This window comes from Stegostoma tigrinum, chromosome 12, assembly GCF_030684315.1.
Source record: "Stegostoma tigrinum isolate sSteTig4 chromosome 12, sSteTig4.hap1, whole genome shotgun sequence".
NCBI classification, from domain to species: Eukaryota; Metazoa; Chordata; class Chondrichthyes; order Orectolobiformes; family Stegostomatidae; genus Stegostoma; species Stegostoma tigrinum.
In genome coordinates, this window is record NC_081365.1 from 56,508,501 (window position 1) to 56,529,298 (window position 20,798).

Below are 20,798 nucleotides of genomic sequence, written 5' to 3' on the forward strand. Positions count from 1 at the left end.
CTGTCCTCTGTTTAATTGATAGTGTTAATTTCGCTGTTTCGTGCTTTTATCTGTATTTCTTGTATTATACTCACCTCTTGTATTTAAATAAATGCAGAGATTCCTTTGCCCTGAAACAGTCTACTGCCTTCTTCATTTCACATTTACTCAATAAGCCCAGTGTGTAGAATCAGGGGTCTGGGAGTGATTTGAACCACCTAAAACCAGCCAATTACCACTGCAAACCAGAACCCTACAGATGTGCTCCGATGTCTACCTGTAGTGTGGGGGCACTTTGTGGGGAGACAGTTGGGGCTCTTAATCTGCATTTACTATTCGGCCTTGCATTGTGAGTTGGTCAGAAGAGCTGAACAAAAAAAATAAAACTTTGACTATTAACTTTATGTTGCTGAACAGGCCCAATTATAAAATAATTTATCTGATCCATTTGCTGGTCTTGCATTGTCCCAATATTTTCAGTGAAGATTAATTCCACTTGGTTTAAACCATGACTTTGGATCTAAATTAAAACGTTGAAATATGTGAAATTAGTGAATAAATGCATTGGTTGCAATTTTAAGTTTTTAATGTATTCTTGTTTATTGTTCAAACCACTTAGACTAATAAAGTTCTCGAAAACAAGGTGAAAGGAGGCACAAGTGATTCTCATCCCACTGCACCTGTACTGCTTCAGCAAAGAAATGGTAAGTTTCCTTCCATTTAATCCTCATAGAACTCCAATTAAAATCTTTAGAAAAAAGCATCTCATTGACTACTTCAGCTCTGACCAACACTAGTTACAACATACTGACTGAGACAACAACTTCTCTTTGTTTCAGCACATGCAACATGGTAAAATGTTTCAAAGTGTTTAAAAATAGTGAGGACATTTTTTGACAAGTCACGGAAGGAGAAAGCAAGAAAACTGATAAAACAAAGTGAGCATTTTAAAAGAGGAGAGTTACAAAGGCAGAGGGTTTTCAGGCAAGAATTTCCTTCAGGAATATGAAAGCACAGCAATTACTGATGGAACAGTTCAAACCAGGAACGCTTGAGGTGAAAATTGAACTAGGAGTTAGAGCCTACACTCATTTGAGTTTAGAAGAATGAGCGGTAATGTTAATTAAACATGTGAAGGTTCTGAGCATATCTGACAGGGAAGATGCTGAGAGGATGTTCCCCCGATTTGACAATCTAGAATAGGGACATAGTTTCAAAATAAGTTTCAACTAAGTTGGAAAGGACAAATTTCTCCTCTCAGAAGTTCATCAATGTTCAGAATTCTTTTCCACAGAAAGCAGTGGCAGTTGGGTCATTGAATATTTGCAAGTTTGGAGTTAAAGTTTTCAATTTCAGCAGAATCAAAGGATATGGGGGTAGGGCGGTAAGTTGACAAAACTAATATTAGAGAAGCCATGAACTCATTAAGAACCAGAAGGCTTGAGGGGCTGAATCATCTAACTAAAAAATACTTTTGTATGTTCTTAAGGAAGAGCTCAGACACTCTGTAGGGCTCAGGGAGGCTAATGAAACAGGGAGTGCTGTGGCCAAGGAACTACATTATTTTTTTAAAAATTAAAAAGAGCATTTTAATTGTTTTTTGTTGGATAGAGTACCAGTACATGCCAATGAGCACAAAGGTCAAGGTATGACTGAAATTTTGAGTGCGTTAAGGTTTTGTAGAATGGAAAATTATATTTTTTTAAGCTGAATTCATCTTTTGGAACCTAGTCTTTGATCCTGTTCTGCAAACCCAGAATGTTCCCATTTCCACCCAGAAATGAGGAAAACCTGCCTTGCCGACCATATTCCACACCTCAGTGAAAGTGTAGAGTGTAGAAACCCCAACATTCAGAGTCCAGATTGCCAGTCTGGCAGCCAAAATGAAAGCTCCAAGGGAGGGGAACAATAAGACCTGGTGTAACGACCTTTACCTTCTCCCACAAACTGCGGATTGGGAGTGAACTGAAATTGCCACAGGATTTCAGGACCTTCCTTCTTGTGTTAAACATTTTAAAATACAGAAACTCACAAAGCCCAGGATGACAAACAAGTTCAAACAAAAATCTGACAATTCAAAATAATAATGTAAGATAGAGGAACAACCTTGAATAAAGGTCTCTGTGGTACTTCATAGCCACAGAATTCAATATGCATTTCGAAGTCACATGCTGTAATTCAGCATTGGTTTACTTTGAAAACAAACTCAATAAGCTCATAAATAGCACATCTAAAGTGATATTCAGTACACACTGAAGTGGATAATACCAAATCAATTCACTTATAAGCAGTAAAAAAATTGTTCAGAAGGACAATTGTTGAGGTAATGGATTTTCAAAATATTTAAAGGGACTTCAAAACCTCTTCCCCAAAGGTTTCCAAGTTTAACTGATGCTTTGTCTCCTAGCAATCCCCCACTATTCTTTCCCACTGTACATTTTAATTTTTAAGGTATTTTTGGTACATTTTCCAGCATTTTCAAGTCTGGGATGGCTCAGTATTAAGGAGACTGACTACGTGATAAAGCTTAGAAATTGAGAGAGAGGGAGAGAGGTAGACAAACCTTGTGAAAGAGTGAATCTGCCTTATCTTCTTCCTCCTCTTGAAAGTTCAATAAACTCAACCACAGATACTTCAGATCGTAACAGTAAATTATATAGCTTTAGGGAGGGGTTCAGTTAGCTTGGCTGATTAGACAGCTGGTTTGTGAAAGCAGACCACTGACTAACAGCAGGGGTTCAATTCCCACGCCAGGTGAGGTCAGCATGAAGTTTCCAAGACTTCTCAACCCCTCTCTTTGCTTGAGGAGGGATGACTCTCAGGTTAAACCATCATTGGTTGTCTCTCTGCAATGGTCTGGTAAGACTATGGCTATTTGCCTTTTACCATTTTAGGGACCTGATTCCCAAAAGGGGAGCATTTTGTTGGACCTTTATTGTACAATACGTTTGGAAAACTGTCCATTTCACTCAGTTTCAGGGAAAATATTGGGGCAAACCAAGAATATTCACATTATCTTAACTGTAAATTTTCCATTTAAATGCATCTCTCTCTGATTTTGTTCATGAATCCTTTAACTGAGGAGTCAATTGTAAATTTCTCAATATTGCAATTTGAACAGTAATCCATCAAAAAGGAAAAAATGCCCAAACAAACAAACACAGTAACATTGGTGGTGGGGCAACATTCTGTACTCACAGTGAAACTATAGAATTCCACAAAGCAGTAACTTGTTTCTGTTGCAAATGTTCATTTATCAAACATTGGGCAGGTAATGAGTTTTAACAACATGTGAATATATTCCAACTTCTCTGAGAGGTTGGAGGAAATTTCTCAGCACCCAGTATAGGGTGTCAGGTAGTCAGGGTGAATGCAGGTGGTGGTGTGAGTCCGTAAATATGGGACCTGACATGTTATTGGATGATGTCGTTAGTAGTGATTTTTATTTACTTTTACACCATTGCAACAAAAGTACATTTTTTAAAAAGAAGACCTAATTAGATACCTCAAAGATCTCCAGGACGCCAATGATAGTGCTGTCAATGAACTCATGAAGGCTGATGAGGAAATCTCGCAACTGAGAGGCGAAATGGCTAAACTAAGATCAACATATGCAGAAAAGCTGCAGGATGCCAAGAAACAGAATGACCACCTTCAAGATAAGGTGTGAAATTTTAATTATTACTGATGCTAAGCAGATATCGTTTTAAAATGCTTTAATTGCTAATGTGCTTTCTGTAGGAATAAAACAAAATCAGTTTTTGGATATGTTTCGGAGATAGCTGCAGATGCTGGAGAACCTGAGCTAACAAGGTGTAGTGCTGGATGAACACAGCAGGCCAAGCAGCATCAGAGGAGCAGGAAAGCTGACAATTTGGGCCTAGACAAGAGGGGTCTAGGCCCAAAATGTCAGCTTTCCTGCTCCTCTCATGCTGCTTGGGCTGCTGCATTCATCCACCTCTACACCTTGTCAGCTCAGTTTTTGAATATGACGTTTTATGTTGTTGACTAACCTTACACATGTCACTGACAAATCCTGAGTATGGTTAACAATCGCTTGGTTAAAAAACGGGGTAATAACTGTAATTCATGGAACTGGCTCCTCACATGGAACAATAAAGTAAGCCAGCAGCTCTTTTCACACTTGAACTGGTTAGTCTCTCCAAGTATAAAATAAAATGAAGTGCGCAGTAAAACGAGCTCCAAAGGATTGTCCAATTTATGTCACTGTGTATTTCACGCCACTACCCCATGGAACATCAACTCCAATTCCTTCAGCAATGAAGACACTGCAGGAAATTGCAAGGGTTTAAAACTTAAAATACAATGTTTTACCTGGTTGCACTCCACAATGACCCATCTTCTTGAATTGGGGTCTTCATTTGTCATACAGGCTGAGCTGGTGGTGGAATCCCACTGTGAGGGCTCAACAGCTGATAGTGCTCCAGAAAGACTGCCACGATCACACAAAAGAAGGGGTGGATCTAGTGATTAAAAGAAATTTCTGCAGTGATGACCAGTGATCCTTTATTAGACAGCAGTGAAAGTTGAGAATTATAGCATCATAAAGCAGCAAAGGTTCAACAAAGAAGGGAGTTACAAGGCCAATCATGGAGTGTCACAGTGACTCAGTGGTTACTACTGCTGCGTTACAGTGCAAGGGCCCCAGGTTCAGTTCCACCCTCAGGCAATTGGTATTTGCACGTTCTCATTGTGTCTGTATCGGTTTCCGAAACGAGCTCTGATTTCTTCCCGCAGTCCAAACAAGTGCAGTTAGGTGGAATGGCCATGCCAAATTGCCCATAGTGCCAGGGGTGGGTTAGTCATGGAAAAAGCAGGGTTATAGGGATGGGGTGGCTCTGGATGGAATATTCTCTGGAGGGTCACCATAGACTTGAAGGGCTGAATAGCTTGCTTCCATGCAGTAGGGTTTCTATAATTCTAAGATGTCTATGCTGTCTTTAAACATAAGTGTCCCAACTAGTCTCATTCTCCTGCTATTCACATAGCACTGAAAATTTTATCACTTTTGGAGATTTTAAACTCCCTTCTGAAAACTATGATTGAATTTGCCTCCATTACACTCTAAGGATGGGCATTCCTGATCTTTACCACTCATTCCTTAGGCTTAGAAGATTATTTCCTCACATCACCATTGGTTCTTTTGCAAATCATCTAAAATTTGTGCCCTTTGATTCTGATCTTTTTATCAACAGGAATACCATGTTTCTCTCTCTAAACTATTCCAACTTGTGATTTTGAATGCCTGCATTAAATCTTCTCATCTCCAAGGAGAACAACCCCAACCACTCCAATCTATCCATGAATCTTGTTGCCATCTTGCTATTTCAGCAGTTCTCCATGCAAGCAAATTGTAGCCTAAGAGTTATACTGACATAAAAATGTTTCAATATGAGAAAACTTGCATGTAAAGGATAATTTGCTGACTTTGCACTCCCATTTGGAACACAATTTTATTTCTTATTTTACTTTTACTTGTTCGCTCTGCACAACCTATGCAAATACACCTCTGTCCTTATGTGATTTGATGTTTTTAAAAACACAGGATGGAAGTTTGAATAAATAATAGACTCAAATTAATAGTAACACATGAAAACCACGGGTTATTTCCTGTACATCAGTTGGCCACCTTGGATTATGCATCCATCAGATGTAAATAACATTTTGTTATAATTCAACAGCAAAAGAAAATCAGGCTTGTTGGAAACATGACATAAAAATGAAAGATGCCATAAGACCATAAGTCATAGAAGTGGAAGTAAAAGGCCATTCGGCCCATCAAATCCACTCTGCCATTTAAATCATGGCTGATGGGCATTTCAACTCCACTTCCCTGAATTCTTCCCGTAGCCCCTGATGTCAGTAGTGTACAGAATCATCATCTGTCAGAAGAAGAGAAGCTAAATGCAGGCTATTGCAAGAAGTCTTGCTACAGACTTCCAGAATTTTCATTTTGTAATGTTTCAATCAAGCATAAAGTATTAAATTAGTGCACAGACTGGCTTTACCTGTTTCTTGTTTTGTGCCATTAATGTGAGTAGTCTGAAGTGACTACCCTCAGTTCCATTTCATATTTGTGCTATAGTTAGTAGATTGCAGTTTTCAAACATTTCTTTTCGTGATATTGCCATAAACCATGAGACAAACTTTCTTGAAATCTGACTGTATCGGGTGCTCAAAGTAAGGAGTATCCTCATGGCAAAATACATTTTTTTAATGACAGTGCATCGACTGCAATAATAGCTTGGATTTAGCAGTGGATGGGGTATCCTGGCTCTGCCACCTTTCCACCCAAGTCAGTTCGGTGCAAAATAAGAACTGGAGCAGGAGACAGCAATTCAGACCCTCAAGTCTGCTCCACCATTTCACATAATCATGTCAGATCTCATTGTAGTCTCAACAGAAATTTCCCACACACTCCCCATAACCCTTTAACCTGTCATTGACACATTTTTAATCAATCTCCCCCTCAAATTTATTCAGTGTCCTGGTGTCTATTGCACTTGGGGTAGTGAATGCCACAGATATGTGACCCTACAGGAGAAGTAATTCTTCCTCATCTCTCTTTTAAATCTGCTATCCTGAGCTTAAGTTGTTGGAAAAGCCACCAAGAGGCTACCAAGTGCCCTACTTCCCCCGAGCTGCAAATCTGATGGTGGGTGAAGGCAAAATTCCTCCCAAAGTGCTGGGAAACCAACAAATACAAATATCTGATAACAGGCATAAAATTCAGAGCACCTAATCAGGAAAGCTTTATAGGGTAGTATACATGTCAATGAATAACATTAGCAGTTGGTACATCACTCTTCAGTGACTGGTACGCCGATATGGAGTTGATCAGGATGGCCCTCTAATTTACTCTGGTTCTAACACACTCAGATTAACAGATTGCAATACCATCCATCCCAACTTACTTTGGAGGAGGATGCTTTTGGTTTATTGGATGAAATCCATCAATTACGGAATGAGTCCCGAAAGCTTAGAGAAGTCAACCATAAACTTGTTGAAGAAAACCGTCAATTGAAGGAAGTGCTGTGGGATTTCAAGCAACAGCGGGAATGGCTCTCAAAGAAAAACTTCAAGAAAAAGAAGGTTGAAATTACCAAAAAGGGTATGAATTTATTATGCAACCACCTCAAAATCTCACTGAAATACTGAAATTTACACTAAAAATGGCCCACAAACCTTTACAGAACAGGGTTGAGAATGTTTATCATTGTAGTTTGTGAAAAATTATCTTGGACTTAATAGAAACAGCTTGCATTTATGTGTCACCTTTCATGATCTGAGTATATCCTAAAGAGCTTTATAACCAATGACGTGTCTTTGACTTGTAACCACCGTTGTTAATACTGGAAACATGGCATCCAACATGTGCACAGCAAGCTCCCAAAAATTGCAACATAATAATGAGCAGAGCATCTCTTTCCTAATGGTGTTAGTTGAAGAATGAATGTTGTTCAGGATAGTCGAAAGTACAAACTCCATAGCGCTTCTTTGGATTAATGCAATCCAATCCTTTACATTCACTGAAGAAAAGAAATGTAGCTTCCAAATGCAGCTTCAACAACACAACCCTTCCTCATTACTATATTGCCATATCCAACTGGAACCTGTACTCAAATTTTGGACTGAAACTCTGAATAAGCTTGTTAGCAGCAACCCACTGCTGACTTCTTATAACTACTTGGTACAAAGTAGATTAGGAATATTAGTTTTGAACATTACTTCTTGGCTTTACAATATCAGATTGATTCCCCTGAATTAGAAATTCCACATTCAAGCAGTAAAGATAAATTTGCCACAGTCTTACCAGCCCACAGGGCTGGTCACTCATCAGAAAGAGATGGTGGTGGTTTAACCTGGGACGTGCAATGCTTCAGGCAAGGGAAGAGAGGTTGTGAAAGAGAGTCCTTCATGGTAACCTCAGCTGTTGCAGGAAGTGAAACCACACCGTTGGCATGACTTTGCAGTATAATCCAGCCGTGAGTTAACTAACCAGTGCAAACTTGGACTGGCAATTTAGCCTGACATTTCTGTACTGATTGAGTGTTGCTGATAATCGCTGTAAGATCTTTGTAAAAGATGCACTGTAATAAGATGCCATACTATTATCTATATCTGAGATCCTGATTTCTGAGCTATCATTCCTTTAGTCTTCACCACCAAACGTATTTACATACTGGCGGTTTATGAAATCTTGCTGTGAACATACTGGTTGCCTCATTTGCTTGTGCAATAAAAGTGATGTGTAAAGTTATTAATTAAATCTGATGCGCTTCAAGACGACAGGATATTGTGATAAGATATATAAAAGTGAAAATGCTTACCCTTGTGCCCATATTACTGTAAAGTGACAAGGGAATTTAATTGGTAATGATAGCTTGCAGTTGTACCTTTAAACATCACAGGAGCGAGGGAAATGTTGAACATGGTAATAACAGATTACTATTTGCAAATCTATTTAAGAAATCTAATACATTAATTTAATTTTCTTCTCTTAATTGTTCATTTTTAACCCTAATAGCTCTCTCCTCTCTTGAAAGCGTCACTTCTGATCTGTTTATAACATTCCATACAGTTTTAGAATCTCACCCAAGTTGATTACTTATAATTTATGAGCCAAGATACTAATGACATCATAGCCAAACTCGATTGAGTTCACTCCAACTTCCACACATGCACTGTATAGTTTACATCACTAGATTATCAATAACAGGAAGCTTGGTCAATTTTAAATCTGCCTGTCGCCAAGGCTGAAATGAAATCAGTTAACATGCTACAGACCAGGACTGTATAAAGGGCCTGGGCCACTGTCTTATCCACGAGCTATCAAATTGGTCATATCATCTCTCATGTTCAGTTTAGGCATTGAGCAGTTTATAATTATTGAACTATTGACATGTATTAAAATATGAATATATTTTTATAAACAGAATGCAGAATAAGTACCAGATACATTAGAAAAGTCTGGAAGTTTCCATCAGCTGACGCAAGCTAACTGTTAACAAATTTTAGCTTTGTTATTTTTATGTGAAATCAACAGATTAAGTGTATTGAAGAATGGTGATGTTGGTGCTGGGGAGTACTGGATACCACAAATAAATGCATTGCAAATATATAGGCAAATTCATGGTTCGTAGGCAAATTTTCCATCTCAAACTTAATTAAGTGCAAGTATTATTTAACTTCTTTACATTATTTTAAAAAAAAATGTGCTCCAGACAAAAATTTCTCTGCTGTTAGTAAAAACAGGAGACTATCAAAATTTAGATGCATTGTCAACTGTCCAGGACACTAACACAGAAAGAAATATATCCAATTAAGGCATGTGGCTGATGGAGAACTTGCTACAGGATTTAGCTTTTCAAATATTCAAACCTATGGGCATTTTTTTTTCATTAATTCACAGGATATGGGCATCACTGACTGGGCTAACATTTATTGAGCATCTCCAATTGCCCTAGTGAAGGTGGTGATGAGCTGCCTTCTTGAACAACAGCAGTCTCTGATGTGTAGGGGCAGCCACAGTGCCATTGGCAAGGCAGTTCCAGAATTTTGAGCTAGTGACAGAGAAGGAATGGTGATTTGATTCCAAGTCAGGATGCTGTGTTGCTTGCTGGTTGTGTGTGAAATACCTTCGTACTTTATGTAAATGAGTTGATGATTCTGTTGAAAGATTTTTAACAAGGTACATGTTTGATGTGGTTAGCTATACATGGTAGAAAATATTTTTCAGCGTATAAGCCGAGTTATGTCTTGTATTCAAAGTTCTGATTTATTTTGCTGTGTTTTTCACTTTGTACTACATGTATCCAACGCACTAATTTCACAATTAATTGTAGGCTATTTAGTGCTTTGAACTACAAACTAAAATTAAAGATTTACATCCCAGGCATTAAAAGGTTGTGATTTGACAGAATTGGATTTGTATTATTACATTTTCAGTGTTTTCAGTTTCTGGATTGCCACTTAACTTTTGGCGAGTAATTTACATGTGGTTCGATTTCCAGGTAGGGGTACAATGTCTGCGAGGAAGTTGGATCTACCTAAAAAGGAAGAGGAGACTGCCCAGCAGAAAACATCTTCTCTTCCATTCCAGTCACAAGAAGCATCTCTGTCTTCACAGTTCAAGTAAGGAAAGAATATATTTGTTAATGTTGTTTATGGGACAATAGTCTGTTAAAATGCTATGGCCTTGTAGAGAGAAAGGAAGAATTTTGACCAGGCAAGTTGGATGGGTTTGTGTGTAGGCAGCAGATTCAAGGTTTGAAATTATCAGTGCATTAGGGCGCTAGGAGGAACCTATTGACTTCTACCTTTGAGCTGAGCACACAGAGGGAACCCATATGGAAAGGGTAGCACCTTCTATTGAAACACGTTGACTCCTCACAACCTACTTCTTTAATAATGGTTCTGACATTAAGGGTGAGTGCATAAGTTTCCTCAAAATCACCGGGGACTTCAAGTTGAAGTGGCAAATGACAAGCAAGCTACAATTTAAATACTTTTCTAAATGAAAGGCATTTTGTTTACAAGATTTGCAGGAACGTAATTTTCCCACTTTGGAGGTCATTACTCCTACCTTGCATCTGTATTTCCCAAAGGTTGGATTTCAAATCAGCATGGGAGGGCTTAAAAAGCTCCACTGTGGACCTCTAATGAAGTACAATGGGAGCTTTTCCCTCAGCTATTGTCGTATGAAGATGAGGACTGAACACAGCGAATGAAGGTTGTCAGTGCAGGATATTGTGACATATGGTTATGGTTCCAAAGGCATTAACAGTGATGATGCATTAAGTTAAACCAATCTGATGACATTGCATAGTCTTTGCGTGGAGAAGAAGATTTGAGCACAAGGTTCCAATGTCATCAGCTTCCTGTCAATCACGCTGACCTAGTTAATGTAACTCGTACCCATTGCTTTCAGGCAATGATCTACATCTTTCCGTTCAGACAAGTGCCTCTTCTTGTTAAGACTTGGTAGTGGTTTATACGGCAGCATACTACCATGACAACAGGCTGCCGGTTGTTGGTACTACAACAAAAAGTACATGAAAAGGCAGAGGATAAGATGCCTAGATGGAAGGGAGCACCAGTACCTCTGGAAGCTGACAGCTTACCATCCAGTGGTTTCTGATGTTTGCAGCCTCATTCCAAGTAGACGAGGTCAACTGCAAAGTTCAATAACTGTCTCATGAAAGCCTTTAATTTTTTTTTGACTGGCACGTCCAGGAATCTGCTGGTAACAAATCTAGAATCATTTCATTTGCATGTGTATGTGACCAATACCGTGTTTGACAATGCTCAGCTCAACTGCAGCCAAAAAGGTCATTGTGCAGGTGTGTACACATTTCCCAGGAGCTGCCATTGGATTTTCATCCTGCACAAGTCAAACTATGTTCCAGAATTGTCCGCTGTATCGATAGCCGTGGGGGTACAGTGTCGATGTTCAGCAAAGTAGTGTTTGGGGGATGCTGCGCTATCCAACAGAGATTTCCGACTGGTCTACCTGCCTCCAGCACTAGCTCCTCTTTGCTTGTGCAATGTGCCCCTCCATGTTGGTATCCCAGCTGCTGGAGGGTGGTATGATGCATTGCATCAGAGTGAGCGACCTCCTCTGAAGAATCTTCATTTTCCCCTGGCACCAGCTCTAAAGATCTGTAAGAGATGATAGACCCACATTAGAATTACTTGAGTTAGTTACAGTTCTTAGGGCTAAAGGGAGTGGGAGAAAACAGGAATGAGGTATTGTGTTGGATGATCAACTATAATCATATCAAAGGGCAGAGCAGGTTCGAAGGCCAAATGGCTGACTCCTGCTCCTATTTTTCATGCTTCTAGAACTGACACATTGAGGGTCAGTATCCCATATTGCTGGGATAATATGACCTTCTAACATTCAGTCAACATGTTTGAGTGTTATATGTCACTTGGCTCGATGACATTGAATTTTATCACTGAGTAACCCATTCCTTGCATTGTCAAAGGCATAAGAATACTGAAACTGACTTGTATTCATCACCACTCACATAAGTGCCAAAGTAGAGATTTCTCGAGCATTGCTTCTGATTTTTGCCCCTCTCTTGTTCTGTGCTCTTGACCTGCAAGAAGGAAAACAAGGAAGAGATGCAAGAACATTCAAAGTAGAAAGTTTCTGAGAGCATGGAAAGATATCTGGAAGATCACCGAGAGGGCGATAGGTGTAACCCTGCAATGAGTTGTAGGTGTGTGTCATTGTTGGATGCAAGGAGGTGTCTCAATACAGAGGGATGGGTGCTAGGTGTATCAGTATCAGAAACAACCTGCAGATAAGGGCTTGGGAAGGGAGAGTAAGTGCATGTGAATGCCTCTTTTCAGGCGCTGATTTCCTTTTTTCATTCTGCAGAAGTGCTGAATCGTCCTTTTGCCTTGGTAATTTGTTCTCTGGTTCTGCAGCCTCCTCTATTGGGAGAGATCTGTTATACTGCCAACCTGCTTCCAGACGGCTCCTTTTAAGCTGAAATAGACTTTGCCTTCAATTCGGCAGGAAACCCAGAAATCAGATGCAGTGGTTACATTAAAAAAAACCACTGATAAACAAGCTGCTGAAACATCTAGGATTTCCAAAGGCTTCCAGGCTCCCTGACTGAGAGTGGGTCAGAAACTTAAAAAGTAACCCACAGTTCTCAAATTATCACTTCCATTTTCCTGTTTTCTCCCCAGCTCCTACTCTGGGTGCCTCTTAATGTTGATTAAAGGATGATTGTTGTTCTCGCTTGTTGGACAGAGTGCAAAAAACTGGGCTCCTGTCAGCTCATATCTGAGAACTGAGTTCATTTGGCAGTGCCTTGAGAGTAGTGGGAGAGTAAGTGGATAAGTCTGCACACAGTATCAGCCTAAGTGTCCTGTCTCTTCAGATATGCTGTTGCTACATCAAGGCCAGACAGGATAGTGCTCAACTCCCTTATGACGGTGATGTCAATTGTTTATTTTAACTTGTGGACTAATTTACTGACTTTCTTGATTTGTTTTCAAAACTGTTGCACAGATTTGAATATTTCAACATTGAAGAGAGGAGTAGTTCAAACAAATCGAGTGAGCGAGTGACCTTTAATCCAAGTCTACAAACATGGGACGGTAAATTCATGTTGCTTAACATCAGTTAGTACTGTTTTGAAGAGCAGGTAAAGAAAACAGCAGGTAAAGTTGTTCACAGAAAATTAACTAGCATCATTTAAGCCTTCTTTATGTGCAGTATAATACGTGAGTGGAGAGGAGGAGATGTATTATTTTAACCAATTATAGCTAGGTTGGAGTTGCAGTCTAGCGTCATATTTATTAAAATTTACATTTATTGTTTCCAAGACAAATGCTAGCATTTGGTGATTTGTGGGCAAATCTGCTTGGATAGTGATGTGTGAATTTGGGTGAAATTAGTTTTCCAGAACTGATATTTCTTTAATTGAGTTTCGGAGATCACAGGAAGGGGGAAAAAAAAAGCAGCATTAAGAAGAACAGAACAAACAGTTCACTTCCACTTTCTCAAGGGCAAATAGGATAGGAATAAATACTGGGCCAGGCAGCAATGCCAACATCCATGAATGAATGAAAAAAAGGAAGCATTCAAAGAACATAACATAAGAACGGGAGCAGTAGTAGGCAATTGACTCCTTTGAGCCTTTTAATGAATACTTTTGATGAGAAATTGAATTAAGCATGGCTGCACACTGGCAGGGTTAGATCAGGCCACCTGTATGATCCTGACAGTACTATTGTGTTTTCTGCCCTCAGATGAAGATAAAAGCCGAGCTACAAGCAACGACTCTCCCATTTCAGTGGATAGCGACAACACAGAGGTTCTACTTGCATCTTGCAATGATTTGAACTTTGATCAGGGCTCAAATTCAAAAAAACAGTGTCTTAAAGGTAATTACGAGAATGAGTTTCACTAGGAAATAAACAGCTGGGCTCTTTTCTCATTCTGCAAGCTCGATTCATTGATGGGCTACACATTTCTTCCTCCCAACAATCAATTAGATTTAAATAATCCTTTGACATCATTTCAAGCTTGCTGAGGATATATTCACAGAATTAATGTTTGCAAACTTTCTTGTCTTTCCCGACTCTACTCTGAAATGTCCTTTGTGGTTCCTCCTAGGTTCTGAGTGCACTACCTTATGTGTTCTCCTTGCTTTGTGCTACTGAAAACAAGCTTCACTATAACGAACCCTTTCTACATTTTCTCCTGGACTTCAAGGCTGCGGAACCCAATGACTCTTTTAACCTTTCATTCCTGTCCAGGCCAAGCTTTACATTCCAAGTTTACATATTACTCCTTTCAATTAGCAAATCTTATCGAAAAGGAGAAGAGGCAGATGCTCGACTGTATGGCTTCCTGATAGTAGTCTATTTCTTTAAAGAAAAAGATATGAATTGAAATATCACCAGTTCTCAGCTGACATTGTAATAGGAACATAAATTCTACTTAAACATTTTAGAGAAGGATTCATTAGCAAAAGAGGTCAATTTGCCTTATTCAGTCTCACTGTAACAAAACATGATTATGTCTGTTTTTTATTATTTTGTACAGACTTGAAATTGCTAAAGTTAAAGTCAGATCTACTTTTAATTATTAAACAACATATTTAACATGCATTCATAAACCATGTAAAATGATTACTTGCTCACAGTATTTCCTAGAATTCTGGCACTGTACCTTTAATAATAGATGATCGACAGCTCTGACTACAGAAGCCTTAGAACAGGAAATTCTCCTCTAGTCTTTAGTTCCGTTCAAGCTCTATAGATGAGCTGACACATGCATCATCTGCACTGCATCTGAAATGATGCTTTCATCAAAAGGCATTTATATTTTAGCTTTTTATTTTTGAACTTTTTGTTTCATGGAATCATCCACTCCCTAGGTGTTTCCATATCGCCCTCCAAATAACTTCTCTTTAACTATTTATTTATTTTACTCTTGAAATGTTATGAATAGATCTGCTTCAACTACCCTTTCACGCAGCAAATTCCAGAATACATAATGCATGACAAAGAAAATTATTCCAATCTTCCCTGTGGTTCTTTTGCCAGTTACTTAAATCTTAGCTATTTTAAATGCTCAGGTTCTGGAACACACACATGCCCTCATATGCACGCAGACACACACGCACACTTCCAATTTACCTCACCAAAATTTCTCATAACTTTATAGAAAAAGAAAATAAAAGATCATGTTAATAACTGATTAATTAAAATTACACAGACAAGAACAAAAACTTCATTCTGACTTTGTTGTAGAATGTTGAACAAGTTCAGCATCTCTATGCAATTGATTTGGTAATGACTTCTAAAATTTATTTACTATTCAAATAAATTAACCAAGTAGGAACAAAAACAGAAGTTGCTGGAAAAGTTCAGCAGGTCTGGCAGCATTCGTGAAAAAAAAATCAGAGTTAACATTTCAGGTCCGGTGACCCTTCCTCAGAACTTTTCTCAGCTTTTTCAGCAACCCCTGTTTTTGTTCCTGATTTACAGCATCCACAGTTCTTTTAGTTTTTATTTAAACAAGTAGTTTTAATTTGTACAAAATAATCTGTTGCTACCATATTTCAGTTTTTGTCAAAGAAGGGGGAAGGTGGGTGGCTATCCCATGTGATCCCAAGTTTTGTTAAAATGCAGATACTGCAAGTGATTAGGAAGGCAAATGGAATGTTGGTATTTATGAAAAGGGGAATAGAATGTATGAGTGTGGACATCGAGCATCCGCATCAGTAAGGCTGCAGTCGGAGTACAGTTTGGTTTCTTACTTAAGGATGTAAATGTGTTACAGGCAGTTCAGAGAAGGATCATTTGATCAAGTTCTGGGATGGGAAGATTATCTTAAGAGGAAGGATTGCACAAACTGGGCCTCTTTCCAGTGGAGTTTAGAAGAATGGGAGGTTCTCTTACCCTTAGAAGAGTGAATGATAAAGGATGTTTCCTTTTTGTGAGATGTTAGAGCTGGGAAATGCAGTTTAGGAGGGACTTATTTTCTTTCGGGATCATGAATGTTAGTAACTTTTTACCAGAGAGCAGTAGAGGCAGGGTCCTTGGTTAATATTTTTAACAATGGAATGAAAGGCTATCAGGAGTAGGTGGGAATTTGGAGTTGAGGCCACAATTATATCAGCCAAGATTTTATTGAGTGGAAGAGTGGCTAGAGGGGCTGAATGGCCTACTCCTCGATCATATACTCATATCCTTGTATCTCCAATGAGTTGCATGTTGTGAGTAGCAATTGTTACTCTTTGTTATACTAATCTATATCTTAACTTCATAAGGTCACGAAGTTCGGAAGGCCAAGAGAAGTTGCATACAGCTTGACTCTCATGTTAATTCTCCCATTTTTATTCCTGAAGGCAAAAGGCATTATATTTCTCAAACCTGTTGAGGCAAAACTGTTTGAAGAAATCCTTGGACAGTAATATATGGGCACTGCTAAGGATCATAGCAAAACTTTTTGAGATTAGGTTGGAAAAGGGACATAGGCCAAAAGCAAGAATATGGATTTAAGTCAAAGATCCACCACAATCTCACTGAATGACGGAACAGGGTCAAGGAGCTGAATTATAGAATTGTAGAATACCTACAGCCTGGAAGCAGACCATTTGGCCTTTTGGGAAATACTGACCCTCCAAAGATGATTCCAACCAAACCCATTCACCTACCATATCCCTGTAACACTGTAATTGCCATGGCTAATCCACTTAGCCTGCACATCCCTGGACACCATGGGCAATTTACCACAGCCAATTCACCTATCCTGCACAACATTTTGGCCTAATTGTGTCCCTGTTCCTAAAAAAGTTAGTCAAGGTAGGGTTCCTACTATTGCACCAGAACCTTAATTTTGCGCATTTTGCTGTAGTGAAATTTTCATTTTGTTCATTCTTCCTTGAGACAGTGACCAACAAATAGCAACATTTAGACAACCTGGCATATGAATGTGCAGGTGAATTTCTTTGGTTTTTGAGCATATAATAATTTCTATAATTCCACCCAGATCATTGCTACTATTATAACAATTGTCTTATCGACGGAGGCAATGTGCACTTGAGTAAAATGTGCTTTTGCAGTTATCCATCTCTGATGGGAGGCACTTAAGGTCATACTCACTGAATATCAGTATGGCTGCCTTCTATTGAGTCGGTCATCCTCTGATAAGGAGTTACACGTATCTGGATGTATGGTTTTCATGGCTTACGTTGTCATTAACCCTAAGGGATGTGACATTATTGAGGGGAAGGGACTGGTGTGTGTGTGCCATATGAGGTAGCCTGGCACTGGCTTCATGGCCTGAGCAGTGCGTAACAAGTGACAAGGCAAGCCATGTCCAAGTCAAAGTATGCAGTTTTGGCCCATGTGTCTTGAAGGAGCATTAGTAGTCTGCTTTGCACAGCGATAGTTCTTAGTAACACAACGGGAATGCAGTTAATGCCAGTTCTCACAGGGAAACAGTATATCAACAGGACTTAATGCAATGGGCAAATGACTTCTGCTAGCCTTTTCAGTGTCTAACCAGGGCCATTATTGTGAAGGGCACCATTAAATGCCCTCTTGTTGAGCCCAACATGAGAAGCTTCCACCTCAGCACCCAGCTTATTCCTTTCCCAAACACAAGCCAACAGTATAACCCCGGTCATGCTTTTCCAGACAAATGGTCAGAGCTAAATGTGTTTGGAGGCTGGCTTGGATTTTGGAAATGAGGTAAAGCATGACTCCTAACTCGTGTCACTGTAAGACCATTGGACTAGTTTGCCCAAATGCACAGTGGTAATGGACCTACTTAATAGTCCCGCTAGAACTCAACAGCCCTAAAGGAAGAATGACCAGCAAAAGTCCATTGACATGTCTGATATCATTCACCACTATACTGTTAGAAGCAGGTAATAGATATAGTTGAATAATAAAATCACTTTGGCATGAAACCCTTTGTCATCAAGTGAATTCATTTTGAAAACATAATTTGGAGAGCCAACTTTTTGAGCTTCCCCACTAATAAATTGTTTCCTCTGAGACATTTTTGAATGAATGATCGAGTTTAGAGTTTCTGGTGGAAGAGTCCTTTAAGTTTTTGATGAAATCATACTTTACATGCCTCTGTGGGAGCGTGAGCTGTGAGGAGATACAGAGATGCTTCAGTGTGATTTGGACAAGCTGACAGAGTGGCCAAAACCGTGTGGAGACCCTATTTTGCCAATAATACTATTTAAGCAAGGGAATAGTAATGATTTAATGCACCAATTATATTACTAAAAGGCATATTCTCTGAACACAACAGTTGGATAGAGCATTAAACAGCAGAAGAATTATGTGGATAAATGTAAGATTACCCACTTTGGTAGCAAAAATTGGAAGATGCATGACCTGAATGGTGATAAATTAGGAAAGGGGGAGTTACAGTGAAATCTGGATATCCTTGTAAACCAGTTGCTGAAAGATCCTATTGTTGCTGTTCGACTAGCTGTCTTATTCCCTTTTGAATGCTTCCATTGATCCTGCCTCCATCAAACTCTTACGCAATGCAGTCCAGCCCATAACCATTGGCTACCTTAAAATGCATTTCCTCACAGTCACATTATTTCATGCGCAGCCTTTAGACTGACTAATTTCTGGTCAAGATGCAGTTTTGGCACAGCATGGTAAGGTCAGGGAAGTGGTGTTGAAATGCCCATCAGCCATGATTTGAATGGTGGAGTGGACTTGATGGGCCGAATGGCCTCACTTCCACTCCTATGTCTTATGGCCTTATCTAACTGATTATTTTCTCTCTCTCTCTAGGTAACCTGTGTGATCTGGATGGGGACAGCGATGATGATACATCATCAATAAGCCAAATTAATGGTCAATATCAGTTCCCACAGTGTTCCAATTCAATTCCTTGTAACTCCACAGCTTCATCCCCTGAAATTTGGGTCAGCTGCCTCAACAGAAAAAACACAGGGAGGTTAGTGAGGAATCATCTTTGACAATTTAGATCAGCGAGCACCAAAATTATTGCCTTTGTCATGTTTTGTTTTAATGTGACAGATCGTCTACCCTTTATGGAATCTGTCTGATTTGCATAATTTGAAAGGAGTGAAACTCAGATGCAGTCTATCTTGGGATGTTCTGCTCTGACACACTGTTGCCCAATCTGTGAAGATGAAAATGACCCAAAGTTTCTGCTCACAAGATCTGACCCTCAGCTGACTAACTAATAGATCTGTGTACAGTTGTAACATACAAATCAGAATATAGTCATGAGTGGTACTTCACAACAGTTTTGAACAGGTACAGAAAGCAATGCTGTTCACACAAAATTTAGTTATCAGTTGAAATATCTTTGTGGCAATGTACACAAACACAATTTTTTTCCAGTTACTTTCCCTTTTAATGTGGGCGGCCAGGCTAAATTTTTAAACCTAAATTTTAATGCTTTATCCAACTGTTGTGCTTCGGAGAATATGCCTTTTAGCAATGTAATTCGTGCATTAAAACATTACTAATCCCTCGCTTAAATAGTATTATTAGTAAAATAGGGTCTCCACGTGGTTTAAAATATCAGCAACGTCTACTCTCCTTATCCGTGGGCAATCAGGTGGGATTGCAGGAACAGAATTAGAAATATTGATTAATATTTATTACCTAACCTATACATAACCATATACATGGAGCCAAACTATGAAACAAAATCATTTATGATTAAAATCTATGCAGATATAAACTGACATGCTATTACTTAACATTCAACTGAACCTAAGTTTAACCTTCATACAAAGAAAAATGCAACATCAAAACACAATCTTCACTGTCGGGTGTCAGGCAATGGATTAACAGTGTGCAAACATCACAACACGATTGGAATAATCACTATTCCACTCACTTACTGTTCCACAAGCAGTCACAATTACTAAAGTGATTAATTTTCCTGACTGACTGTTAATAAGGATAAAAATAATTCACAAATATAGTAAGAACTGCAGATGCTGGAAAATCTGAGATAACAAGATGCAGATCTGGATGAATACAGCAGGCCAAGCAGCATCGGAGGAGCAGGAAAGCTGACGTTTTGGGCCTAGACCCTTCTTCGGAAATTTCTGATGGAGGGTCTCAGCCCAAAACGTCAGCTTTCCTGATCCTCTGATGCTGCTTGGCCTGCTGTGTTCATCCATCCCTCCACCATGTTATCAAAAATAATTCACGTCAAGTTTCATCATTAAGAGGAAAATAATGATTTATCATATACAGACTTATTCTTTTAAAATTGTAAAAATGAATTCTTAATTATGAATCTTAAGCTATACCCCTTTTAAAACTCAAGCATGCACACAGTCATTCAAGAATAAGACAGACAAAAACAGATAGTGTGACATAAATATTATTGATGTTAAAACATAGATAGCGTAAGTTAATTCTATAAATCAAAGTCTGGAACACAGGTATGGGAAGAGTTTTATATTCCCCTCCCAGATCTTTTGATTTTGAGCAATGATGATATCTTGGTATTGGTTGGTCTTTAATTCAATAGCTCATCAGGTGGACCGAGTTCCTTTATCGTATCAGAATTCCTTCTTTTCAGAGTCTCTAGACAATCACGGTTCTACGACAAACAGCAGCTGAACCAATCCTTAGGTTGTTTTCAGGTGGCCCTTTCCTCATTTCAAAAGACGTCTGGTGCCACTTTGTCTCATAAAGTATTGCCTCACTGCTTCAAAAAAAATAGCATAATCTTGTGTAGCTAGAGGGTAAAATGCACAATTTCACTTGACCTTCAAGTTGCAAAAGAACTCTCC

At 39.0% G+C, this 20,798-nt stretch overlaps 1 protein-coding gene across 3 annotated transcripts in view; it reads left to right on the top strand.

The window, feature by feature from the left end:
- Nucleotides 1–20,798, top strand: part of LOC125456894 (kinesin-related protein 4-like) — a 52,224-nt gene that overhangs the window by 20,363 nt on the left and 11,063 nt on the right. For 2 of the 3 annotated variants that reach the window (XM_048540408.1, XM_048540411.2), the window contains 7 exons: nucleotides 599–683; nucleotides 3,468–3,643; nucleotides 6,880–7,111; nucleotides 10,014–10,134; nucleotides 13,031–13,119; nucleotides 13,774–13,908; nucleotides 18,805–18,970. In XM_048540408.1, coding sequence (XP_048396365.1) covers nucleotides 599–683; nucleotides 3,468–3,643; nucleotides 6,880–7,111; nucleotides 10,014–10,134; nucleotides 13,031–13,119; nucleotides 13,774–13,908; nucleotides 18,805–18,970 — 1,004 coding nt within the window. The remainder of the gene's footprint in view (nucleotides 1–598; nucleotides 684–3,467; nucleotides 3,644–6,879; nucleotides 7,112–10,013; nucleotides 10,135–13,030; nucleotides 13,120–13,773; nucleotides 13,909–18,804; nucleotides 18,971–20,798) is intronic. The other variant, XM_048540409.1, reaches the window with a different exon arrangement.